Source organism: Amphibalanus amphitrite, unplaced genomic scaffold (assembly GCF_019059575.1).
Source record: "Amphibalanus amphitrite isolate SeventyFive unplaced genomic scaffold, NRLGWU_Aamphi_draft 001976F_arrow, whole genome shotgun sequence".
Taxonomy (NCBI): Eukaryota; Metazoa; Arthropoda; class Thecostraca; order Balanomorpha; family Balanidae; genus Amphibalanus; species Amphibalanus amphitrite.
The window spans coordinates 16,444-37,644 of record NW_024883469.1 but is presented as its reverse complement, the minus strand read 5'-3'; the positions used below and the strand labels follow the sequence as shown (position 1 = coordinate 37,644).

Here is a 21,201-nt window from a genome sequence, read left to right as displayed (position 1 = left end):
TACCCCGGAAGCAATTCTAAGGTCAAGTTTCATAGATAGCTAGGGATCGGTCATAAAATGCGACCCACAACTAAGTGTTAGGTATGCATTGCAAAATATCTTATCGTCGTCAATCACTTACTAAGCTTATCACAAACTACCACCTTCTTCAATTCAGACGCTGAAACTTATTGAACAAGCTATCTCAGCATATTTGATCTGGGCCGTAGCTAGTTTTCCTCCCGCTAGCTCCTGACTCCTGGCTCCTGGCTAGCTCTGGCTAGCGTTTGTTCCGGCCAAAGTACGGGCAAGGTCTGGGGCTCTAGGTACGGGAGCTGACACGATCCCAGAGCTCGCCTGCACCACAGCCGGACTTAAGCCGTATCAGCCGTGCCACTGCCGTACCACAACCGTACTTCAGTCACAGTAAGCCAGAGCGGCTAAGAGGGAGCCTGACCTGGCCGTAGCACGTCGTGGCGGGGAGCCGGACTTGAGCCGGACTTGGCGGGCCGAAACCATACCAACTCCGAAGAGCTACAACAAAGACTGGCTAACCGGAATAGAGCCATATCGATCCAAACCCCGGCTCTGACGGCGTTCCGTTTACACCGGCCCAACTTTGGCATGTCGGAGTTGCCGGGGCAAAACCGACTTGAGCCAAATCAAATTGCTGGCTGGGCTGTCCGCCTGAGAATCGCTTTCCCAGTGGAAGGCCCATTGAGACGACACTGCACCTGAAGCGCCCCCTCACGTATGCTGTAGGTTCCGACTTTGTCCACCAGACGTCGCTGCCAAACTCGCCAAAGCCAAAGAAGCTCCGATATTTCCATCACCTGACCTTGCCTCTATAGCAGATGTGTTAGGAAGAACAAAATTCAATTCAATCAAAGCGGCCTATAACAGCGGATTCATATAACATGACTTCAGAAGTACAGCCCTGTCAATCGACCCTGGAATTGACCTCCGGAGTGACGGAGTCAGATAACAGAGAGATCGATGAAACTTACGGCGGCATCAGGCATGATTGGTTAGGCATCGAAAGTGAGCTCACTAAACGCTCTGCTCTGCCTGAAATTGTCCCAATAATTCCACAAAGGCCTCACCAAACGAACAAAGAAGCTAGGGCCACAACAGCCTATCAGTGGGCGCCAAACGGAACCACTTCACCATAGTTATTTCATAAGTTGTTTGCTCTATTCAGTATTCACAGAGCCCAGAGTCAGACAGCATCAGACTGGTTGGGATGCTTAGCCCTAAACTATGTGACGATGAGGTAGGTTACTTCATGAAGTTATTTTGTTTTGCTGTTCTTTAAAAGCGATAAAAAATATTTAGAGGCTAACAATTGAAACTCGAAGCTAATGGTGCTGAGTAAATGCGTTCCATATCTAAAAGAGAAAAAGGATTCATACTTTGTATATATTCGAGCGAATGACAACGATTAAACAATTATACAATCCCAAAATCATAAAATTGTTGTCATTCGCTCGAATATATACAATCATATTCATGTCTGATAATTCACACAGATGCTTACTTTTAAACTAATATAGTGCTGCACTTAAACTCAATACCACGCTTTTCTAACCACACATCTATGCATAAGAGCTCTCAAATCATTAACAGAAGTAGCAGCACGACAATTTGACTATTATTTCTTCCATTTACAAGACATTTGATGTAGATTTATACTTCTTTATTCACTTGATTCCCAAAAAGGTACCTAATGCTGGCATCAGGGTAAGGAATTATGAATGAACTACTGCAATATGAGCCGTGACCCGTGTTCCAACAAAATACCTAACAAAAGGATTTTTACATGTGTTTCATATTTCGTTTACACATAACCATAATCCGTATTCGTTTACACAGTTTATGCATATTTCATATTTCGCATTCGGTCGTTTTCGTCCTGTCCGTCTCGCCATTCCGTCCACTAGAGGTCTCTGCCGAGCCGCTCGATCTCGTCCAGCATGTAGTCCACCTCTGCGCGGCCGAGCGGCGGCACGGCTGTGAACACCAGCCGGAAAAAGTTGACGGCCTGCTTGTGCGGCAGCGGCTGGTAGCCGACCATCAGTGTGCCGGAGCGCACCATGGCCTCCTTGACGCGGGGCGCCACCAGCGACAGCCGGTGCCACCACTCGGGCGTCTCCTCCTGGCCGCGCTGCGCCGCCGGCACGTACCAGAAGCTGACGTTCGCACACTGGCCGGCGTCCGAGCCAGGCGGCAGCACCGGCCGAAAGCCGTCCCGGCGCGCCACCTGGTCGGCGCAGTAGCGCGCCGCCGCAAACGTCGTGTCCACCATCGACTCCAGACCCGAGTCGCCGTGCGCCTTCCACATGAGCCACAGCTTGAAGCCGTCCACTTTGCGACCGCACTGGATTGACTTGTCGCCTGTGTCGTGACTGACATCATAGAACTTGTCCTGCTGGAACAGATAAGTAGCCTGGGCCGAGTTACATTGATGTAACAGTTCATCGTGACGCGTCACGAACAGGGAACACTGCAGCGGCGCGCCGAGCATCTTGTGCGGGTTCCAGGCCACCGAGTCAGCGCGCTCGACTCCGGCCATCAGGTGGCGCCACTGGCGCGAGAGCAGCGCCGCGCCGCCCCAGCACGCGTCCACGTGCAGCCACAGGCCGTGCTGCTGGCAGATGTCGGCGATGGCCGGCAGCGGGTCGTAGGCGCCCAGCACGGTGGTGCCGCAGGTGGCGTTGACGGCCAGCGGCTCGCGGCCCTCGGACAGCACGCGCTCCACAGCGGCGGACAGGGCCTCGGGCCGCATCCGACCGCACTCGTCCGTCGGAACGCTCACCACATTCTCCTGGCCGTACCCGTGCCAGTGGGCTGCCTTCAGCACAGAGTAGTGCGCGTCCTCAGAGGTGAACAGCACCATCGGACGGAGGCCGAACAGGCCGCTGGTCTTGACCTGCGGGTGGCGGCGGTAGCGCGCCAGCGCCAGCCCGTACTGGTTGGACATGGAGCCGCCGGCGGCGAAGATGCCGTCGCCGGTGCTCCAGCCGATCAGGCGGCGCACGTGAGCCAGCACGGCCGCTTCGCACAGGATGAACGCCGGCGCCACCTCGAACGTGTGCTGGTTGGTGTTGAGGCACTCGGTGAGCAGCGCGCCGGCCAGGCCGTAGCCGTCCACGCCGCCGTACAGCTGGTTACGGAACCGAAAGTCACTGGTGCGCACCGAGTAGCGCGCCACCTGGCGGCAGAGCTGCAGCAGTTCGGCCTCGTCCGGCGCCGGCTCGCCCAGCGCCAGCGGCAGCAGCTGCGACAGCTCCTCGGGCGAGCGGAACTCGATCACGGGCCGATCGCGCCGGTCGGGCGGCGCGCTCTCCGTCAGACGGAGCTCGTCAACCAGCGCCATCACTCGCTGGAAGAACGGAGTCGGGCCGGCCGGGGCGCCAGACGAGCCGTCAGCCATGGTCGAGCTGAGTCGAACTCCGAGCGAGTGTCGATCGATACTGGTCGCACGTCGCGTGATGAGTGGCCTCTCGCGCGCGGCTCCATGAATCGACTGACCGCCGTCGGAGCGGGGTCGACCGACGACACCCGTGCTGCCTGGCAGGCGACAGGAACCACCCCTCGCCAGGCGCGCGCATCTCGGGAGCATGGCTCCGCCTCGTGGCGCGCCGATAGGGGGCGAGAATTGGTGACAGCCGGCCCGATAGTGAGGGTCGCGGCCGCTGTCCAAACACTGTGCAGGTGGCAACTCGGCACCAGGCAGGATGGACACAAATAGCCAGATATCCAGATGTGGTGTCACGAGTAAACACCACAGGACCACACACTAACGCAAAGATTCCACTCGGCTCGGCGTCTCACTAGCCGCGATCATGACTGGCCGTGCCGCCCAGTCATGGTAAGCCGTGCGCTCACAGCCCCGGCAGAGACGAGCCCAGGCGCACCGTCACTCTTCCGCTTACCCCGGCGAGTTATGTTACTCACCGACCTCGCACATTTGAACACGGATTGTGAATAATGAAGATCTCCTATGTAGCACTGAGTTCAGTCTCTCCACAGATGTCACCAATTTATCTGTCCGCCGTAGGTGCTGAGCCTGGGTGCGCCCCTGATTGTAGGTGGTGGCCTTGGTGAGCTGTTAGCGTTTCACTGTGATTGTAGCAGCGGCTGATGCCATCGACCATGGGAGGAGCCGATTATTTACACAGCAGCTCCTGCTTGGATATAATCGGACCACGCCCTCCCTCACCAATGGAAAATTTTGCTGGTCAGGCGTAAATCATTATGACCGCACGTGGGTCTGCGAGATTATACAACCACCGTCTCCAGATACAACGCACTGCTGGCCCGATTCGCATTACATCAATGCTTTGAAACGACTACAGTTACCATTTTCCGTCATTGCTTTCCTGAGGACCCAGCTATCTTCATCCTCAATCAAATCCAATCAAATCAAATCCATGCTCGGGGCTGACGACCATCCGAACAAGACAGCCGTGAGGGCAGTTCCAAAGGAATTGCCTCACCCCGACTGGGGTGACCGTTCGAGCGGCTCGGTGATCTGTCCCTCAGGGACACTCCCTACCTCAAGTCTGTTTCTGCAGCGCAGCGCAGTGCAGACGAGGCGATCAGACTAGGGGAGAGTGGGGTAATTTGGCCGCTTTTTTTAGAAAACGATATAACTTAAAATTGACAACACATTTCTGCATTTTCTCAACGCTGGCAGGTGTCGCATTCATTTTACTTTACTTGACAGTGAACTTGAAATGATAGAGTAATTACTTATATTGAAATTGTGACGTATTACAAAGGTCTGCAAGGCGGCCAAATTGCCCCACTAGCAGGGTTATTTGGCCGGGGGTGTGGGGCAATTTGGCCGGTGTTAGTTTTCGGTCGGGATTTTCTGTTATATTGCTAGTCAGCTTCAGATTCAGCAATGACGTGTGTCCTATGACGCATTTGCCGCATTTTGGAGGTTGGCTCAGGGGTCACAGGGGTCAAAATAGCCAAATTAGCGGCTCTAGATGCGATCACAGTTTTTTACGAATAACTTTTGAAGTAATCAAGCTAGGCCAAAACTTCGAGTACCATCGTAATTCTCTCGTCAGTCCGCATCGAAAGATATATGTGTTGACCTTGAGAAGTCAAGGTCAAAGGTTGACCTCAGGTCACGCTGCATCAGGGCGCTTGACCTCAAGGTCACGTGATTTCAAGATCATCATGCATATCATTCGATGCGCCTTGGCGAGCTGAACAGAATGAGACCATTTGTGCGGCTGTACCATTTTTATGTAAGGATTTATTAGCAAAAAACGTTTGGTAACCTTTGATGACGTCACATGCTCTTACAGTTGACCAATCGGAAGTAAGGCATCAAAGTAGTCAAAGTTGGTCATAATCATGTCATTTATGGTACAATTGTCCATGAAAACTCGGCCGTCCCAGCATAGTGACCATGAGCGCACCGGCCAAGTTGCCCCGCTAGTCCCGGCCAAATTACCCCATATTGCCATTCTGAAATTTTTTGTCTATAAAGTCATCGCGGCTTTACGGAATTAGATAAAATTGCTCTTGGAACCACTGAACACCCCCAAGAACGGCGCTATAATGTCTGAATTCGTTTTTAGCCCAAATACTACATGTTATACAACTTCATAAACAGAAGTAGAAGTTACCATTTTCTAATGAAATTAACGTTTTATTAATTTTGCATAAAACTACGAGGGGCAAAGTTTTGACATTTGTCCTCCAGTTATTTCTACCCATGACAAATGAATAGAGACTAGAGTTATTTCACTCACTTTTATTAGACATCGTACAGGTGGGGGCGGCCAATTTACACCACCGGCCAAATTACCCCACTCTCCCCTACTACAGATTATAGACAGAGTACTACAGACTACAGACAGGCGGTCAGACTACTACAGACTACTGCAGCGCACCAGTCAGAGGTGGAATGAGAATCAGGACGACGACAAGTCCTTATAATTTTGGATAAATGCTGTCAAGTGTCAGTAACTATGATTTGCAATTTTTGCTGATAGTATGTTGTTTTCGTCTTTGCATCCTTGGATGGTACGTGACCGGCACACAACACCAGATAGCACTATACGGCACGGAGGATAGTGCTTCGCCTGGACGGTCCGTTGGGACTCGGCTTATCGGATGCTGTATCTGGGATACGGACGACTCCAGCGCTAATGAGATATCTATGTAAAACAACGGCTTAGTCGCCCAGTCGGGGTTGGTCACTGCGGTCCAATCGTCATGGTGCTGCGCCTGAAAGTTTTATTGGATTTCTAAATAGCAATACGTGATAAGGGAAAGATTTTCATTAAAAAGAAATATGGTATGAGAAATTATCTATTTTAATAAATTTAGTCCTAACCTTTGAATGAAGAGATTCGCAAGGGCAAAGCCCCCGCTAAGCAGACTGCAGAGCTTGAGCAGAGCATTGTAAGCAGATCAAGTGCTCTCACCAGGCAGAGTCCAACGCACTACCGACTGAGCTATGCTATGGGACCGGCGCTGTTTCAATAGCAAAGCCGTTCCCCAGTCGTTCAACCTAGGATTGGAGATCCGGGGCCACACACCCCACAGATCAATAAGACTTATGACGCTCTGTTTGGCTAAGCATTGTTGGGGACCGCCTGAAGCCGTCGACAGTCCACCAGCTCAGGCACCAAACCTCTCTGTTCAACAACCAAAAGGGAAAGGGTAGAAAGCCGAACGCACATCTCGGGTTTACGGTGGATATTCCATTTGATGGGTAAAATGAGCGGGCGGGTGGCGCCGCGCGTCAAGGAGGCCATGGTGCGCTCCGGCACACTGATGGTCGGCTACCAGCCGCTGCCGCACAAGCAGGCCGTCAACTTTTTCCGGCTGGTGTTCACGGCCGTGCCGCCGCTCGGCCGTGCAGAGGTGGACTATATGCTGGACGAGATCGAGCGGCTCGGCAGAGACCTCTAGTGGGCCGAATCGCCAGACAAACGGGACAATGAATATGACCCGCCACAAAAGTTTAGAAGCAATGCAATAAAACGAATTTACAGCTCAGGTGACGAATACCATAACGGAGCGCGAAGCAAGCTGTTGAAATTGAATGTAAGCAGGCTGTTGCTTTGGTAAGGTACCTTGGTTTGTTGTAACGTGTGGCTGATACAACAGGATTTCATTCAAAGCATAACAAACCTAAACTCATATTTGAAAACCAATTAACAACCGGCGATTCTTACACATCGAGTCATTCTACTTAGTTAATTGAATTGATTTTCAGATTCACATCTAGAGGTTAGCTCATGCCAGCAGACTTGTAAACGACTCTGAGTTGATTCATGAATCGACTCAGAATCAAACCGTTTTTCGATGAGTCATGAGTTGATTCGAATCACTTCATCGAGGAACTTGATGAGTCATGAGTTGATTCGAATCAATTAAATTTAACATCATGAGTCATTTGATGAATCGATTCAAATTTTCAGACTCAAACAAAGAATCGACTCAAAAAAAAATTTGAGTCGTTTACAAGTCACCATCAACACACTAATAATCAACGCTAGATCACCCCCTCAGCTTTAGCCATCACTTAACTCCATATTTCAGACTTACAAGAGCCCCAGAGGCTCAGGCACAGGCGCCTAATGAGCCAAAAGCATTTGGCAGTTGGTAGGTACTTAGTCTTACCAAACCAAGTGCCTGCTACACTACCTAGGTACCTACATTTTACATGTCAGAAGTCAGAATTGACACCTGCGGCTGCCTCCCCTTCTCCCAGTCCCAATTTGGTCCCAATAATCAATCAACAGCATAAGAGTTCGGGCGTCTATTGAGTCAAATACGCCCAAACTACCTATAGCCTATAAACTACCTATAGGCTATGCTATAATATAAATAAACTCACCTATAAACCACAAAATTGCGATGCTCAACTGCCAATAAACCACAAAATGCACATTTTTCCATGAAATAGAAGTATAAAAAGAAACTTGTTTTATGACATCATAGAATCTTCAGAATAATGTAAAGGAGCGGCTTTGAAATATTTTATCAGCGATCTCCATTGGCCTAAAATATGTACTATGAGTGACGTCATGAATTCGAGAATAGAATGTGAAAGTCATAGAATGTTTTAAGAAAACTACATTAATTGCGCAGTTGATAACTTTCACGTCTGAATCTCGTGACAAATTGGCCGGATGACGTTGCCCGAATTGCACCAATGACAATTTATTTTTACCAAAAGAGCCACTTGGTCAGTGCTCCGGTGCTCCTGATATCGATTAATATTCAATGACGTCATTTTTAATCTAAAATTGCTCAAGATCATATCTGATTCTATGGCCTGAGCCACTCATGCAAGGTCATGGCCTCCTCGCGGCCCATGGAGTCCCTGTTGATGCTGAATGTTTCACACAGGGATGCGGAGCCGGAGCCGGAGTCGGAGCCGGAGCCGCCGGAGCCGGCATATTTTGCCCGGAGCCGGAGCCGGAGCCGGAGCCGTGAAACAATATAGCCCGGAGCCGGAGCCGGAGCCGGAGCCGCCAAAAAAGGGGGCGACTCCGGCTCCTTTTTATTTTTTGAAGAGGAAAAAAAATAATTGACCTAGTTCGGTTTGACAGTACAAGGCAGTAAAACATATGGTACTTACGTCATGGGCCATCAAGTGAATGAAAAAATCCGAATATCCCCAGTATCCCACAGTACGCAAACAACTTCCTGTTTGCTCTTCCCCCCCCCCCCACGTCTACTGCATCCCCAGAACATGAGGACGCTTACGATGGTTCACTGAACTCCGATTCGCGGCGACTGCGTTTCCAATGCCATCGCTTCCTAGCCCTTTGTTCTGCCAGTTCTCTCCGAGGTGCGTTTGCGCGGGGACGCGGTGAGCCGGTCATGGCAAAGAGTAACGCGTATAACCAATCCAATTTTTCTTCCACCCGTATTTAATTGATTGCGTAGGGGATGTACTACTACTGAGTCGGAGCCGGAGCCGCCGGAGCCGGAGCCGCCGGAGCCGGACCATTTTACTCGGAGCCGGAGCCGGAGCCGGAGCCGCCATAACATTTCACCCGGAGCCGGAGCCGGAGCCGGAGCCGATTTTTTTCTCCGGAGCCGGAGCCGGAGCCGGAGCCGTCTGAAATTTCCACGGCTCCGCATCCCTGGTTTCACAGGTGGGATTAATCCTATTTTTGAGGTTGTACTGTTTGAATAATTTTATCTGATAAGTAAGAAGTAGTAACATTTGTCTCATTATCATGTAGAAAAAGTTTGATTAAAAAAAAAACATGAATGCCTCTTGGAACTTGTGCTTTTGAATTTTCAAATAAGACTTTCTAGGTAATAATAAGAGATAGGTTACTATGCTACTCCTTAGTCCTTACTTATATTATAATTGTCTCTCAGAGTTACTTACAAATTTATCTGACATTGCACTGTTGACTGTTGAGTGTTGAAGATAGGTAGGTGTAAGGTAGGTACCTATGTACCTAGTCCTACTAGGTAGCTGCTTGAATCTTTGGTCAAGGCTACTATGCTGCTTAATACAATTGTGGTATGCGGCATATTCATTTTATCATAGCTTTGAGTCAAATAATCAACAAATGCCTATAGTGAGTCATGGGTTGAATGAAATAAGTTCAATAAAAATGTCGTGTGAGTCATGAGTTGATTTGAATCGATTCATCAAAATGTGTGAGTCATGAGTTGATTCGAATCATTCCGTTGGCTAGTTGCTCGAGTCATGAGTTGATTCGAATCATTTTATCGAGGAACTTGATGAGTCATGAGTTGATTCGAATCAATTAAACTTAACATCATGAGTCGTTTGATGAATCGATTCAAATTTCCCAGACTCAAACAAAGAATCGACTCAAAAAAAATTTGAGTCGTTTACAAGTCTGCATGCCAGTGTGAAATGTGATCGCAATTACCAATACCTAAATGAACAATGTGTACCAAACGTTTACTTCGTAAAACATAAGGATACGCTATTTTAATGTTTTACATCATCTCCCAGTACCTACGAACATAAGAACGTGATCACCCATCTAAAACCATACCATCATATCGTTACAAGTATTGCATCAACACAAGGTTACTTTTTATTGTTCAGTAAAAAGTCACACATAAAGTTAGGCAAAGCGCTACCGGCATTGGTGAAGTGTAGAAAAGATCAACATTTTAACGAAAAACACCATAAAGTGAATAAGCTAAAGATCAAACACTAAAAAGCAATAATGGGCACCCAAGAGAATATGCTGCATCATTTAGATTAATCAAAGAACTCTGGAATAAAGTCCACCTAGTAGAAAAGTGCGTCAAGTATGTAGCTAATTCCAGCACAACAAAAGGAAACGTTCAGCAAATATTTTGCTTCTTACTCGACTAAGACAAAACTGCTTCATTCGTCTTATACCTAGCAGCTCCATAAGATTAGTTCCAACCATTTTGCTATTTAATGATTTTGGTGATATATCCCTCCAACAGCTCTGACCGCTATCGCCATGGTCTTTAGCGCCCTTGCTCCGTCAAAACCCAAAATCCCACCCACATTTCGGTGAATATGCGAGCCTACGACTGAGCTGCAAGATCCAGCTCTGCAGTAGTAGCCTGGCCGTATTACAAACCCACTTCAAGCACGCTCCCCAAGGCACAGCCACGCATCGCACACACGGCTGGCGGGCTGCATTTCTGTCGGCACTAGCACTGCAACACTACGCTACTGATTGGCACTCACCCAGTCGGGACTCGTCGTCGCGAACAGGTGCCCACTTGTGACGAGCCGGACGCTCGCTCGCCGCGGCGAACTGAGCGTCACCCGACGCCGCCTGGTTAGATAGACGGGACGTCTAGCTGCACATGCGTCCGGGTTTGGTGGCTCCGGCCCGATAGGCAGGCAGTGACAGCTGTGGATGCTAGGCTAGGCACTGGCGCGCCTACACAGACGTTTCACTGACCGCTGGTTCACCTGAGTCCAGCCCTTGCATTACTTCGCCAATGACTGTTGAGCTCAGCCAGCAGCCCACTCAAATCAATAATTTAGCACAGTCACCTCAAAAGTCTCATGCATCAACTCGACCGATCCGGCGGCTTCTAGAAAATTATGTCTTGAAAACCTCTTGGAGTCAGCTGTCAAACGGCTTTTTCTCTGTACTCGGCCCTCAGACAGCCCTCTCCAACCACCTTTCTGAGTTTATCTCTCAGCTCCCCTCATGTGAACGCTTTACCGTCTGGTGTCTCCCAGCCGGCTGTAGACCGATGATCCCTTCAACTTGATCACCTTGCCTCCAGCAGTGGTGAGCCGCATCTGGCCGCCACCGCCAGCACCCAGCCGAGCCTTCACTCCCGCCACGGGAGGCGGCTTCAGACGCGACGCGACCGGTCGGGGACGCTCCTCCGCCCACTCCTCTTCGACAGCCGGCCGCGTGCGGACCACAGTCGGACGCGCCAGCGCCGGCGGTGGTTTCAGCCGACTTCCAGTGGTTCTTTGCACCTCCCCGCCGCCCTCGCGTGTCGTTCTGACGCGGACGGGAACATCACGCACCTCCCGTGTCGCCGCTGAGCGGAATCCCTGGTCGCGCCCGGCCAGTCGCTCTCTGGCAGCTGCCGAGCGGACTCCCTCCGCGCGCGGCGGAGGCGCTCGGTCGGGGTCCGTGGAGTCAACTTGAGGCACGACGCGTCGCCTAGCCACGGCCCCCGCCTCCACCCGCGTCCGCACTGCCGGGCGGAGGACGGGTACACGTCAGAAGGCTGAAAGCTTTAGAGACACTGGAGTGACCCTATTGCAGTTGGGTAGAGGAGACTTGTGGGGGAAAGACTAATGCTACAAGATATGACAGCTGTTATACGTGAGACAACATTTCGCGAACTGTTCCTCAAAGCTGATTCATTAGGCTACGAATGCATTAAAAACTCTATAGTCCATTTTTTTTCAAAAGGCGCACGGCCCGAAAATCGATTTTATAATTGTCACGTGCAAAGTGATGGATTTTACAGAAATCAACGAACACCGGCTTGGCACGTTTCGAAATCATTGCGAAATCAGACTGGTCCGACTGGTCGGCTCGGTCGGCTGGTCTCTGACTTGCGATAGTTTGGAAAAAGTATAGACAAAGACATACGACTTATAATGAGGAACTGTGAATTGAAAATGCTTCCACACGGGGTCTAGCCATAGGCAGTAAACAAATGATTAAAATGATCACGTGGATGACCTGTTTGTAGACCTACAAAAGTAACACACGGATTGACATTTTGTTTCAGATTTATTTCTGTTGAGTACAAAAGAAACATGAGCCAGCATATCTGCCGGTCTATTACAATGCTGATCGATCGATTTCTGCATTGGGAAGAAGTCGGGTATGCGCCAACTAAATCTGGAAAGACTTATAAAAAGACGACTGAAGTTTGTAGGTAGCATGCGAGAACACAATGTAAGACAACAATATGGAACGTCACCAGCGTCAGCAGCTAACAATGACAGACATGTTTTCCATGAACTTGCAGTTCAGAATTCCGGCCCCCGACAGATTCTGTCTTCAATGTTTAAACTTTAAAGAGTTGCCGCTTGCTATTTCTCAAGTGATGGGCTGGCTGTGGAATCAAGGTTACTACAGGCGTGACGTTAAATTTGCATGCAAATTCAACAGAATGGCTCAAATCTATGAATTTACTAACATTCTGCAATGTGACACGATTTAAAAGCTAAATTGAACAACTTGCTCCGTTGCACTGTGCTTCCTGTGCTTATCTTTCAAAATATGGCCGAGAAATTCATCTTAGCTTGCGTTATTTTCGGGGAATATTTATTTCTGGTCCCTAAAAAGCTGTTTCTGGCACCTAATTGCTGATCAGCCCCAAACTGCTTATTCGACCCTAATATCTGAATCTGGCACCTAATTGCTTCCACACAGCCTAAAGTTGCCAGATCGTCTAGTTGAACTCCGTATTTGCTGTTTGCTGATTCAGCACCAAAACCAAAACATCCAGCACCTATTTTATTCCACGTTTGCCTACCTAATTCGCGTAATCTTCCTGATTTTATGTATTCTCACAACATGAACGTTGCATTCGGTGATGTCAAGTGCCATTTTCGCCAGTGGAGATAATTATTAATGCCATTTCTAGCCAAAAGAGAATCACTAGCCAGCTATGGTGCAGCATAGCAAGACGCTCCTATACCAGCTCGCTATGTAGAGACTAGAGATTATTGCACCCTCAGCCATTTTAACGTGAAAAGTTTGGATCCGTCACTTCCAGCCAGGCTCTCAGGTCATAAACTGGAGTAAAGCAAAATGTCAACTCTGAACAGACATGCCACGCAACCGGCCCTCTTTTCAATATTATTAGCTTTCTGCAATCATCGTCTGACTCCATCTCGATCAAACGCAGCATCCGGTTTCTACATGGGCGTTTGACTGACCGGCCACACAATAACCAAAAACAAAATCAAAGCTTCATGCACACATATGACATAAGTAAGAAACGGATGAAAAAGGCACAACCACGGCACAACTCTGCGCGGCAAACAACGGACAATGTCCCACGCAAGATCCCGCGTTTCTTCAGCGGCCTTGAACGGAATGAAAACATTACATTTCTTTTTTTTTGGAGCTATTTGATGACGTCAAAAAATGCAATACCCGTTTTAATGGTCAAAATTGAGACAATTACTCACAAAAATGTTTCCCTTCAAGCATTACAAATAAATACTTTTAAATATTTAAATGACATTGTTTTTCAAACAAATCAATATTATTTGCTTACTTAAACGTCATATACAATGCTGAGATCACTACGGGGCTGTCTGAAGTGTAGCTGCACTGGCAACCTTTAGGCTAGACTCCAGGGGTCATTATACCAGAACAACATGATTCTACCAGCCAGTAGTTCATTTTTCTACTAGATTGGTGCTACGCTCAGCATTTAGGTGCCAGATTCAGAAAAAAGAGTAAGGCGTACCGATGAATAGGTGCCAGAAACAGCTAATTAAGGTCATTTTCCATGATTGGTGCTGGTATCCACCAAATAGGTGCTGGGGACCAATTTTGGGGCAAGTCAGCTTTTAGGTGCCAGAAATAGCTTTTCTGGGACGCAATTAAATGGCGTCCGTTATTTTCTAGCGTCTCGCACGTGCCAACTCCAAAATAATACTTCGGGCCATGAGCCTTTTGAAAAAAAATGGACGATGATGAGCTCAGAGTATTTCCAGTTTTCCACAACGACATGCTCCTTTCCGTACCTGTTCCCACAGTCCTGCGCGGCGGGTCGGCTGCTCCGCCCGGCTCGCTATTGTCGAAGGTGATTTTCTGTCGGGACGGTCCGGAGGCAGTAGGCAGATCCGGCTGCAGGCCCAGCGGCCGGCGCTGTCGACACAGGGCCACGGCAGGTGAAAATGGGGCTACAACTGCCACATCAGGCAAATACAGGATCAAATGGTAGTCAGCAGGACGTCAACACATGCGTAATTGCAATGCTCACAGCGGGTAAACACAGGGTCACAACAGTTACAGCGACTTCGCAGGACTTGAAAAATATTCGTGGACTCGTGAGGGCCGAGCTTGCATGAAGAAAATATCAGGTTTACCACATGCCGAGATATCCCTTTAACATTAGCACGTGCATTTGGGAAATGGCTTCGGCCCGCCTCGGCTAATGTTGAAGGTATTTGGGAAACGATTCGGCCCTAGGGCTTTTTGATTTTCCCAGACAAAGTTTTACTGAATATTCTGAGTGGAAGAACCAATTCCAAAGAAGATATTTACGGTTTGTGTGTTCACTAACAGCAACAGCTGAAGTGAGCAAAATTAAGTGACGGCGTTTTCGCTTACTTTTGCTGTCAACGTAATTCAACTAACAAGGGTACCTATATGTAGGTATCGTTCAAATGCCAATGTATTTATTGCTGCAGAACATGGTCAGCGAACTGATTATCACACTTATTACAACATAATGCACGCAAAAAAACGAACACTTTAAATGCGCGAAGCATCTTAACAAGCCACAATGAAACATTTGATATTGTTCCAGGTGGGCTCCGCCTCCAAGACGCGTTTGATTAAGCGGTTCACCAAATTTTCAGTTTTCCTCACGGTTTCCTCACTCCTGCTGGAAGTGGACTCCATATCTTTATTCTAACTTCTGACGCTTCACAATCTTCATCCTCAGCCTTTTCAAACCCTAAATAAGGGGGAAGTAGGAAATTTCATCTTTCATACTCAACGCAGCCCAATAATGAAAAACACAAAAAATAATCACGGTGACTATAAATATGATCATAGTATTAATATAATATTAACACAATATTAAGAATATAATAATATATATCAGATGAATATGATATTAACTGTCGCGCCGGTACGGCATGTGGTAAATCTCTTCCCAACCTTGGGCTGTGAAAATGCAATTTTATTCACCTCGGTTTTTGGCTACGGACCTCGTGCCTACCGGCACTCGGTCCTTCGCACAAAAACCTCGGTGAATAAAACGCATTTTCCCAGCCCCGGTCGGGAATATATATTACAGCACAAATGGTGGTGATCCTAGGACAAGGAATAAGCGCAAAACTTAAGCACTATCAGACAAATAAACATAAAATCATCAGTCCTTGGAGCAAAACTATTTCTAGTCAACCTATCTTCATCCTATTCAATGACACCTTCAATGCACGTGTCTACTCTCCATGCTCGACATCTGTGACTGTGTGACATGTCTTCACGCTTCATGTCCTCCGTCACGTACCTGGTGAGGCTGCACCGCAGCCGAGATGCCTCCCAGTCCAGTGATGGTGAACCGGGTGGATCCACCACCCGTCCTGCCGCTGCCACTGGCAGAGGCAGCGGCGGCGGTAGTCCTGCGCGGCGCCTCTGCCCGTTCACCGTCCGGCCCACGGAACCCCGGCCGGAGAGGCGCAGAGGACGCGTGCCCGACACGGGAGACTGTCTGCGTGGCGGGGCGTGCCCGTGCCGCGGGGGACGGAGCCGCCCGCACCCGCTCCACCATCGCTGAGCGGCGCGGCACCGGCTCTGGGGGAGGAGGAGGGCAAGATTAGCGGGTTAGCTGTTGAAGAGAGAGGGCCGGTCGGCTCTGAGCAAGGGAAATCGGCACAAGTCTGCTGCAGGTGTGCTGCTGGGGACTTAGTACGGAGTTCAGGTTGGAGACTGCAGCAAGTCAAGCATGCAGTTAGAATGTAACACGATGATTATCTGCCAGGTGATACAGCGAACCAACTTGTATCGCATCAAGCCAAGTACCAGAGAACAAGATGAGTAACTTACCCGGTTCTTCATCGTCGATATCGGGCGCATCCGGTCCCGGAGGCACGATTCTTCGCTTGGGCGTCGGGGGTCCGGCCCAGCGACCACCTGTGGAACGGGACAATGCGTCAGTTCATCGGGCATTCTCAGATACGGTACTACACCAGGTCTCCGTCCTCTCGTCACCTTTCCCTGACATCCCAAACGCTCTCGGAACCAGCTCCGTACATACAGACCGATGCCATCAGATGACGAGTCAGCCACCACGGACACTCACCCGGGGAGCATTCATTCTGGCCAGGGTTCATAATGTCCAGGGTACGCTATGCCCAGTGTCAAAATGGCCAGTGCCTTGAATGGGCCAGAGTTCATAATGTCCAGGGATTGCATGGTCCAAATAAGGCCAACTGGCTGCAGATAGGGTATATTCAAAGAGGCCAGGGTTCATAATGTCCAGGGCACGATGTGTCCAGTGTTCAAAATGGCCAGGGTTCATAATGTCCAGGGCACGATGTGTCCAGTATTCGAAATGGCCAGGGTTCATAATGTCCAGGGCACGATGTGTCCAGTGTTCAAAATGGCCAGTGCCTTGAATGGGCCAGAGTTCATAATGTCCAGGGATTACATAGTCACTGAAAGTGACGTCATTATGTAAAAAACACGGAATCAGCTCAATGCAAAGCAGTGCAGTGCCGAAGGCAATGCCTTAGGAGAGATTACAGGCAATAGTAAATCAAATATTTTTAGGTTAAGTGGTTATGTATCTGGCTTCAGGCCAAAGGCCTGAAGCCTGATGCATAACCACTTAACCTAAAAATATTTGATTTACTATTGCTTGCAATCTATTCATGCGAGACACTATTTCCTTATCCCTGGTAGGCAAACATCATTACCTTAGGTTAGGTTAGGTTAGGTTAGGTTAGGTTAGGTTAGGTTAGGTTAGGTTAGGTTAGGTTTGGTTGGGTTGGGTTGACTATGTAATCCCTGGACACTATGAACTCTGGCCCATTCAAGGCACTGGCCATTTTGAACACTGGACACATCGTGCCCTGGACATTATGAACCCTGGCCATTTCGAATACTGGACACATCGTGCCCTGGACATTATGAACCCTGGCCATTTTGAACACTGGACACATCGTGCCCTGGACATTATGAACCCTGGCCTCTTTGAATATACCCTATCTGCAGCCAGTTGGCCACTTTTGGACCATGTAATCCCCGGACAATGTGAACACTGGCCAATTCAAGGCACTGGCCAATTCGAGCACTGGACACATTGTGCCCTGGACATTATGAACCCTGGCCTAAATAATACGCACCCCACTCACCCTCGTCGGCGACGTCGCTGCTGCGTTTGGCGCGGATCGGCGTGGTCGGCTCGGTCGGCCGCGGCGCCGGCTCTGCCCTCACGGGTCGTGGAGAGGGATCCGACCTCAGCGGGCGGACAGCGGCGCGAGGAGCTGCCACGGCAGCCGCCGCAGCGGGAGCGGGGGCGGCCGGGCGGGCGCGCGACGCAGCCACCGCCTTGCCGCTGCTGATCTTCTGGGCGGTGTATGCCTTCGGAGGAGCATGGAAACAATGTGTGAAGACATGATCAAAAATGATCAAAAACTAAATGGTAGGGTTACCATACCAGTAAAACGCCTTTTGGGCGAAGAACGAGCGAGCGAGATAGTGAGCCCTGCGCGTGCGGAAGGGCGAGAGGGTACTTCCAACGGGCTTGTACAAAGCACCCTTTTAACCGGTCGCTAGCAGTGTGCCAAATTTGAACGCAATCGGCCCAGCCGTTCTCGAGATCTGGAAGCGCCCCCTGCACGTGCGCACGTGCAGTAGCACCCCAGTCCCCAACAGCAACACATGGGAATGCATTGCCTGATGATGGGTGCCTACCTGTATGCCAAGTTTCAGCGAAATCGCCCCAGTAACCGTGCTGGAAATGTAGCCGCTTTCTGGTCCCGGCGTTTTATTCTCCGGGTGGCTTAACCCAGTCAAGCGCTTAGCCTTTCGGGACCCTCTCAGAGCCGCGATTGTTTTCGCCGCTCGGCCCATTCGGGATGCAAAGTTGATATTCACACAAAGTTTATTTGGGACCTCTGCATATACGACTTCGAAATTAATCGATTTTACAAAACCTTTCTCTTTCATCTATATGCATACATTTGACAGTAACTCCAGACTAGGCTGGTTTGGCTGGCCCTAAAGCTTTGTGTGACTATTAACTTTGCATCTCGACTGGGGCGATCGGCGAAAACAACCGCAACCCTGAGTGGGTCCCGAAAGGCTAAACGCTGGACGGGATTAACTCGCCCGGAGAATAAAACGCCTGGACCAGAAAGCTGCCTCATTTCCAGCACTGCCCAGAAATTACCGAGTTATTGAAATGGGAACAAATTTGGCACCTCTTCTTTTTTGCATTTTGCACGTGCAGTGGGGGGTCACTCACATGGATCAGGAGTATCCGACCTTTGGTAGAAGGGATGCAGCTACTCTACAAAAATTACTGCAAGACAATTGCCCAAGCAGCTGCTGAGATATGAGCCTCGCAAAATCACTACTTTTGCAAAACAGCTTGAACACCCTTGGCTTTTCACGTGGCACGTTCCAAGACGGTCACTGAGATGTATCAAAAGTAGTCAATTACGGGGTAGAAGGGATGGGGCTACCCAGCAAAAAAGACCGCAGGCCAATCGGTCCAGAGGTTGCTGAGATATAAGCCTCTCAAAAGCGTTACAGGCCAGGCCGGGCCGGGCCGCTCATACTCAGATTTTCCCCTTATATTGAAAAGACTTCGCTTCGCTAGCTGCGCTCGCTCGCTGGTAACCATTTACCAACATATCAATATCGATGTACTCGTAGCCCGTAGGTTGAGTTTGTTTATTAAAGCTTTAGGGCACATCGAATACGAAGGTCATTTTCTGCCCAGCTTGTAGACTTTGAGGTGTACAAATGCATATTAAGAGGAAACGTGATATAAATGCATTCAGTTCAGATGCAAAAACCACATGACTGTACAAGAAGAAAACTACAGAGTTAAATCAACAGTTCAGCAAGAATATGATAATCTAAACTGTTACCTAGTTCATAAGTATTCTATACAACAGAGAGCACACTAAAGAGCTTTTCATTTTCCATACCTTCTGGCTGACCGATTTGGCATGCTTCAGGATGGCAATGACATCGCCCATGAGAGTGATGTTCATGTCCCTGAGGTAGTCCTTGCTGAGATCAGGCAGCATGTCCAGCCTCATCCTGTTGTCGCTGAAGGTGACGGCGTAGTCTGCAGCCACCCGGTTGGGGATCCCAGCACCCATGAAGAATCCCAGCCAGTGATCTGTGGCACATGACATGCTTGTAAGTCACAAACTTTCCATCAAATACTATAAAAGTTGGCAATGCAAATCTCAAGAGACATGGAGGCAGGTAACATAGTTATAAAAATTGTGCAGTAGGTTGGGCAGATCACAAGTGGGAGGTGTGAAATTCTGGGTTAATTTTTGGCAATCAATCATGGTCAAATAGGTGTGATTTATGATTGTTATATTGAAAAACATTGATTTTAATGTGATTGTAACATTGATCAATATGCCATGTAAATAGATACGAGAGATAGATAGATAGATAGGTTTGGATTCCAGACTAAGAAGTCCATTGACACGAGATGGTGATAGATGGAGATGGATGAAACACACCCACACATACACACAAAGACTATGACACATTCATGAGCAAAGCACATTCATTGTTGAACCGCATGACAATAGAGCCTTCTGGGCCAGAAGCACTTAATCTTTGATTGAAAGCGAAGATCACTGGAATTTATTGCTCGTATGATACTATTGTTACTCTGTTCAAATCTTCTAATAAATTTATAGGTGAGTTTCCTCAAAACGCTTTCACAATCTATTCAGCACTCTAAAATACGTGCATGTCATACCTTTCAAACTTAGATAACCCAATAACTTGTTTCAGTTCTAGCCTAGCACTTATCCTCTGTTTGGAAGCCAAGGGTAAGGTGCCCTTAAAATGCTTGTCTCATCGATTATTGTTATAGGTCTGTTTTGTTTTTGTCATCTGCCTAATTGATTAAACATGCGAGTTATTAAAAATTTATCAAGTAAAAATAGGTACCAGTAAAACCATGAAAATAGGTGAAGGTGCATTGCCTTGTTTTGCATCAGCTTGTAGATATTGCCCACCAGCTTTTTCCAAACCTCAATAGTGGGTTCTGCCTCGCTCGTAAGACTGTGCTCATTATTATGAATGCATTGCATGCAAATAAGTACTATGAGAAAGACACTTACCAACGGAACACTCTCCGGAATCCATTTTTCGTCTTGGAGCAAACGAAAATTTATGATCTGCACACAATGTCCTCCCAAATGCAGGTGCAATAACCCATATAAAATGTGTCTAACTTCAACTTCTTCTAAGCCACACACGCCACACATAAGCGAGGTTTCAATTTCAAAGCTAACTGCGTTCAAACTGCGTTGATGTAACTCTGTGCTGTGCTGAATCTGTGCTGAATCTGTGCCAACTCGACCCCCACCGGACACGATTTGGTAGCCGAGGCCTGTGACGTCAGCCGGGCGTGAAGTTTTCCCTTCGTAATTGGCTCTGCATGTTAAATAGTGGTTTTTCTAATCCGATTTTTCGGCTTATTGAAGTCGAAATTCATTAGATATTGGATCCAAACGATTGGCCGTTTCATTTTGTATGTGAGAATGACCATGGTTAAGGGCTGATGGGAGTATAAATACATGAAATCGGCGTTGGAAGTAGATGCTGTTTAAGGAGTAGTAATCCCAGCTTGGCGCGTTAAATGCGATGGGAGCAAGCCTCCATTCCAAGACGCAAAGACTATTTTCGTATAATCTGGTCGGCAATACGTTACATGGCTTAACCCTCGCATGTGTAGGGGGGGGGGGGGGTCGGATGGACCCCCCCCCCCCATGGTTTTTCGCGAATAACTCGCGTAAAAAGCGGCCGATCG

The 21,201-nt window shown here is 48.6% G+C and overlaps 2 protein-coding genes across 2 annotated transcripts; both read right to left on the bottom strand.

Moving 5' to 3' along the window:
• Positions 1–1,652: 1,652 nt before the first annotated feature.
• Positions 1,653–3,940, bottom strand: LOC122375979 (cysteine sulfinic acid decarboxylase-like). Its single transcript, XM_043355599.1, has one exon. The coding sequence runs from the start codon at positions 3,599–3,601 to the stop codon at positions 1,916–1,918; it is 1,686 nt and encodes a 561-aa protein (XP_043211534.1). The 5' UTR covers positions 3,602–3,940; the 3' UTR covers positions 1,653–1,915.
• Positions 3,941–10,034: 6,094 nt separating this feature from the next.
• LOC122375978 (uncharacterized protein C19orf47 homolog) lies at positions 10,035–20,764 on the bottom strand. The gene is made up of 7 exons (XM_043355598.1): positions 20,510–20,764; positions 19,343–19,539; positions 17,537–17,765; positions 16,227–16,313; positions 15,691–15,974; positions 14,192–14,315; positions 10,035–11,667 (listed from the first exon to the last, which is right to left on the bottom strand). The coding sequence occupies exons 1-7, from the start codon at positions 20,532–20,534 to the stop codon at positions 11,174–11,176; spliced, it is 1,440 nt and encodes a 479-aa protein (XP_043211533.1). The 5' UTR covers positions 20,535–20,764; the 3' UTR covers positions 10,035–11,173.
• Between the last annotated feature and the right edge of the window lie 437 nt (positions 20,765–21,201).

Bases quoted from the DNA above. Each gene is read 5' to 3' on its own strand.
- LOC122375979 (XM_043355599.1), bottom strand. From the start codon at position 3,601: ATGCTCCCGAGATGCGCGCGCCTGGCGAGGGGTGGTTCCTGTCGCCTG.
- LOC122375978 (XM_043355598.1), bottom strand. From the start codon at position 20,534: ATGGATTCCGGAGAGTGTTCCGTTG. The intron at 16,314-17,536 runs GTGAGTGGGGTG...CCCGTTCCACAG, and splicing joins CAGCGACGTCGCCGACGAGG to GTGGTCGCTGGGCCGGACCC. The intron at 15,975-16,226 runs GTAAGTTACTCA...CTCCTCCCCCAG, and splicing joins TATCGACGATGAAGAACCGG to AGCCGGTGCCGCGCCGCTCA.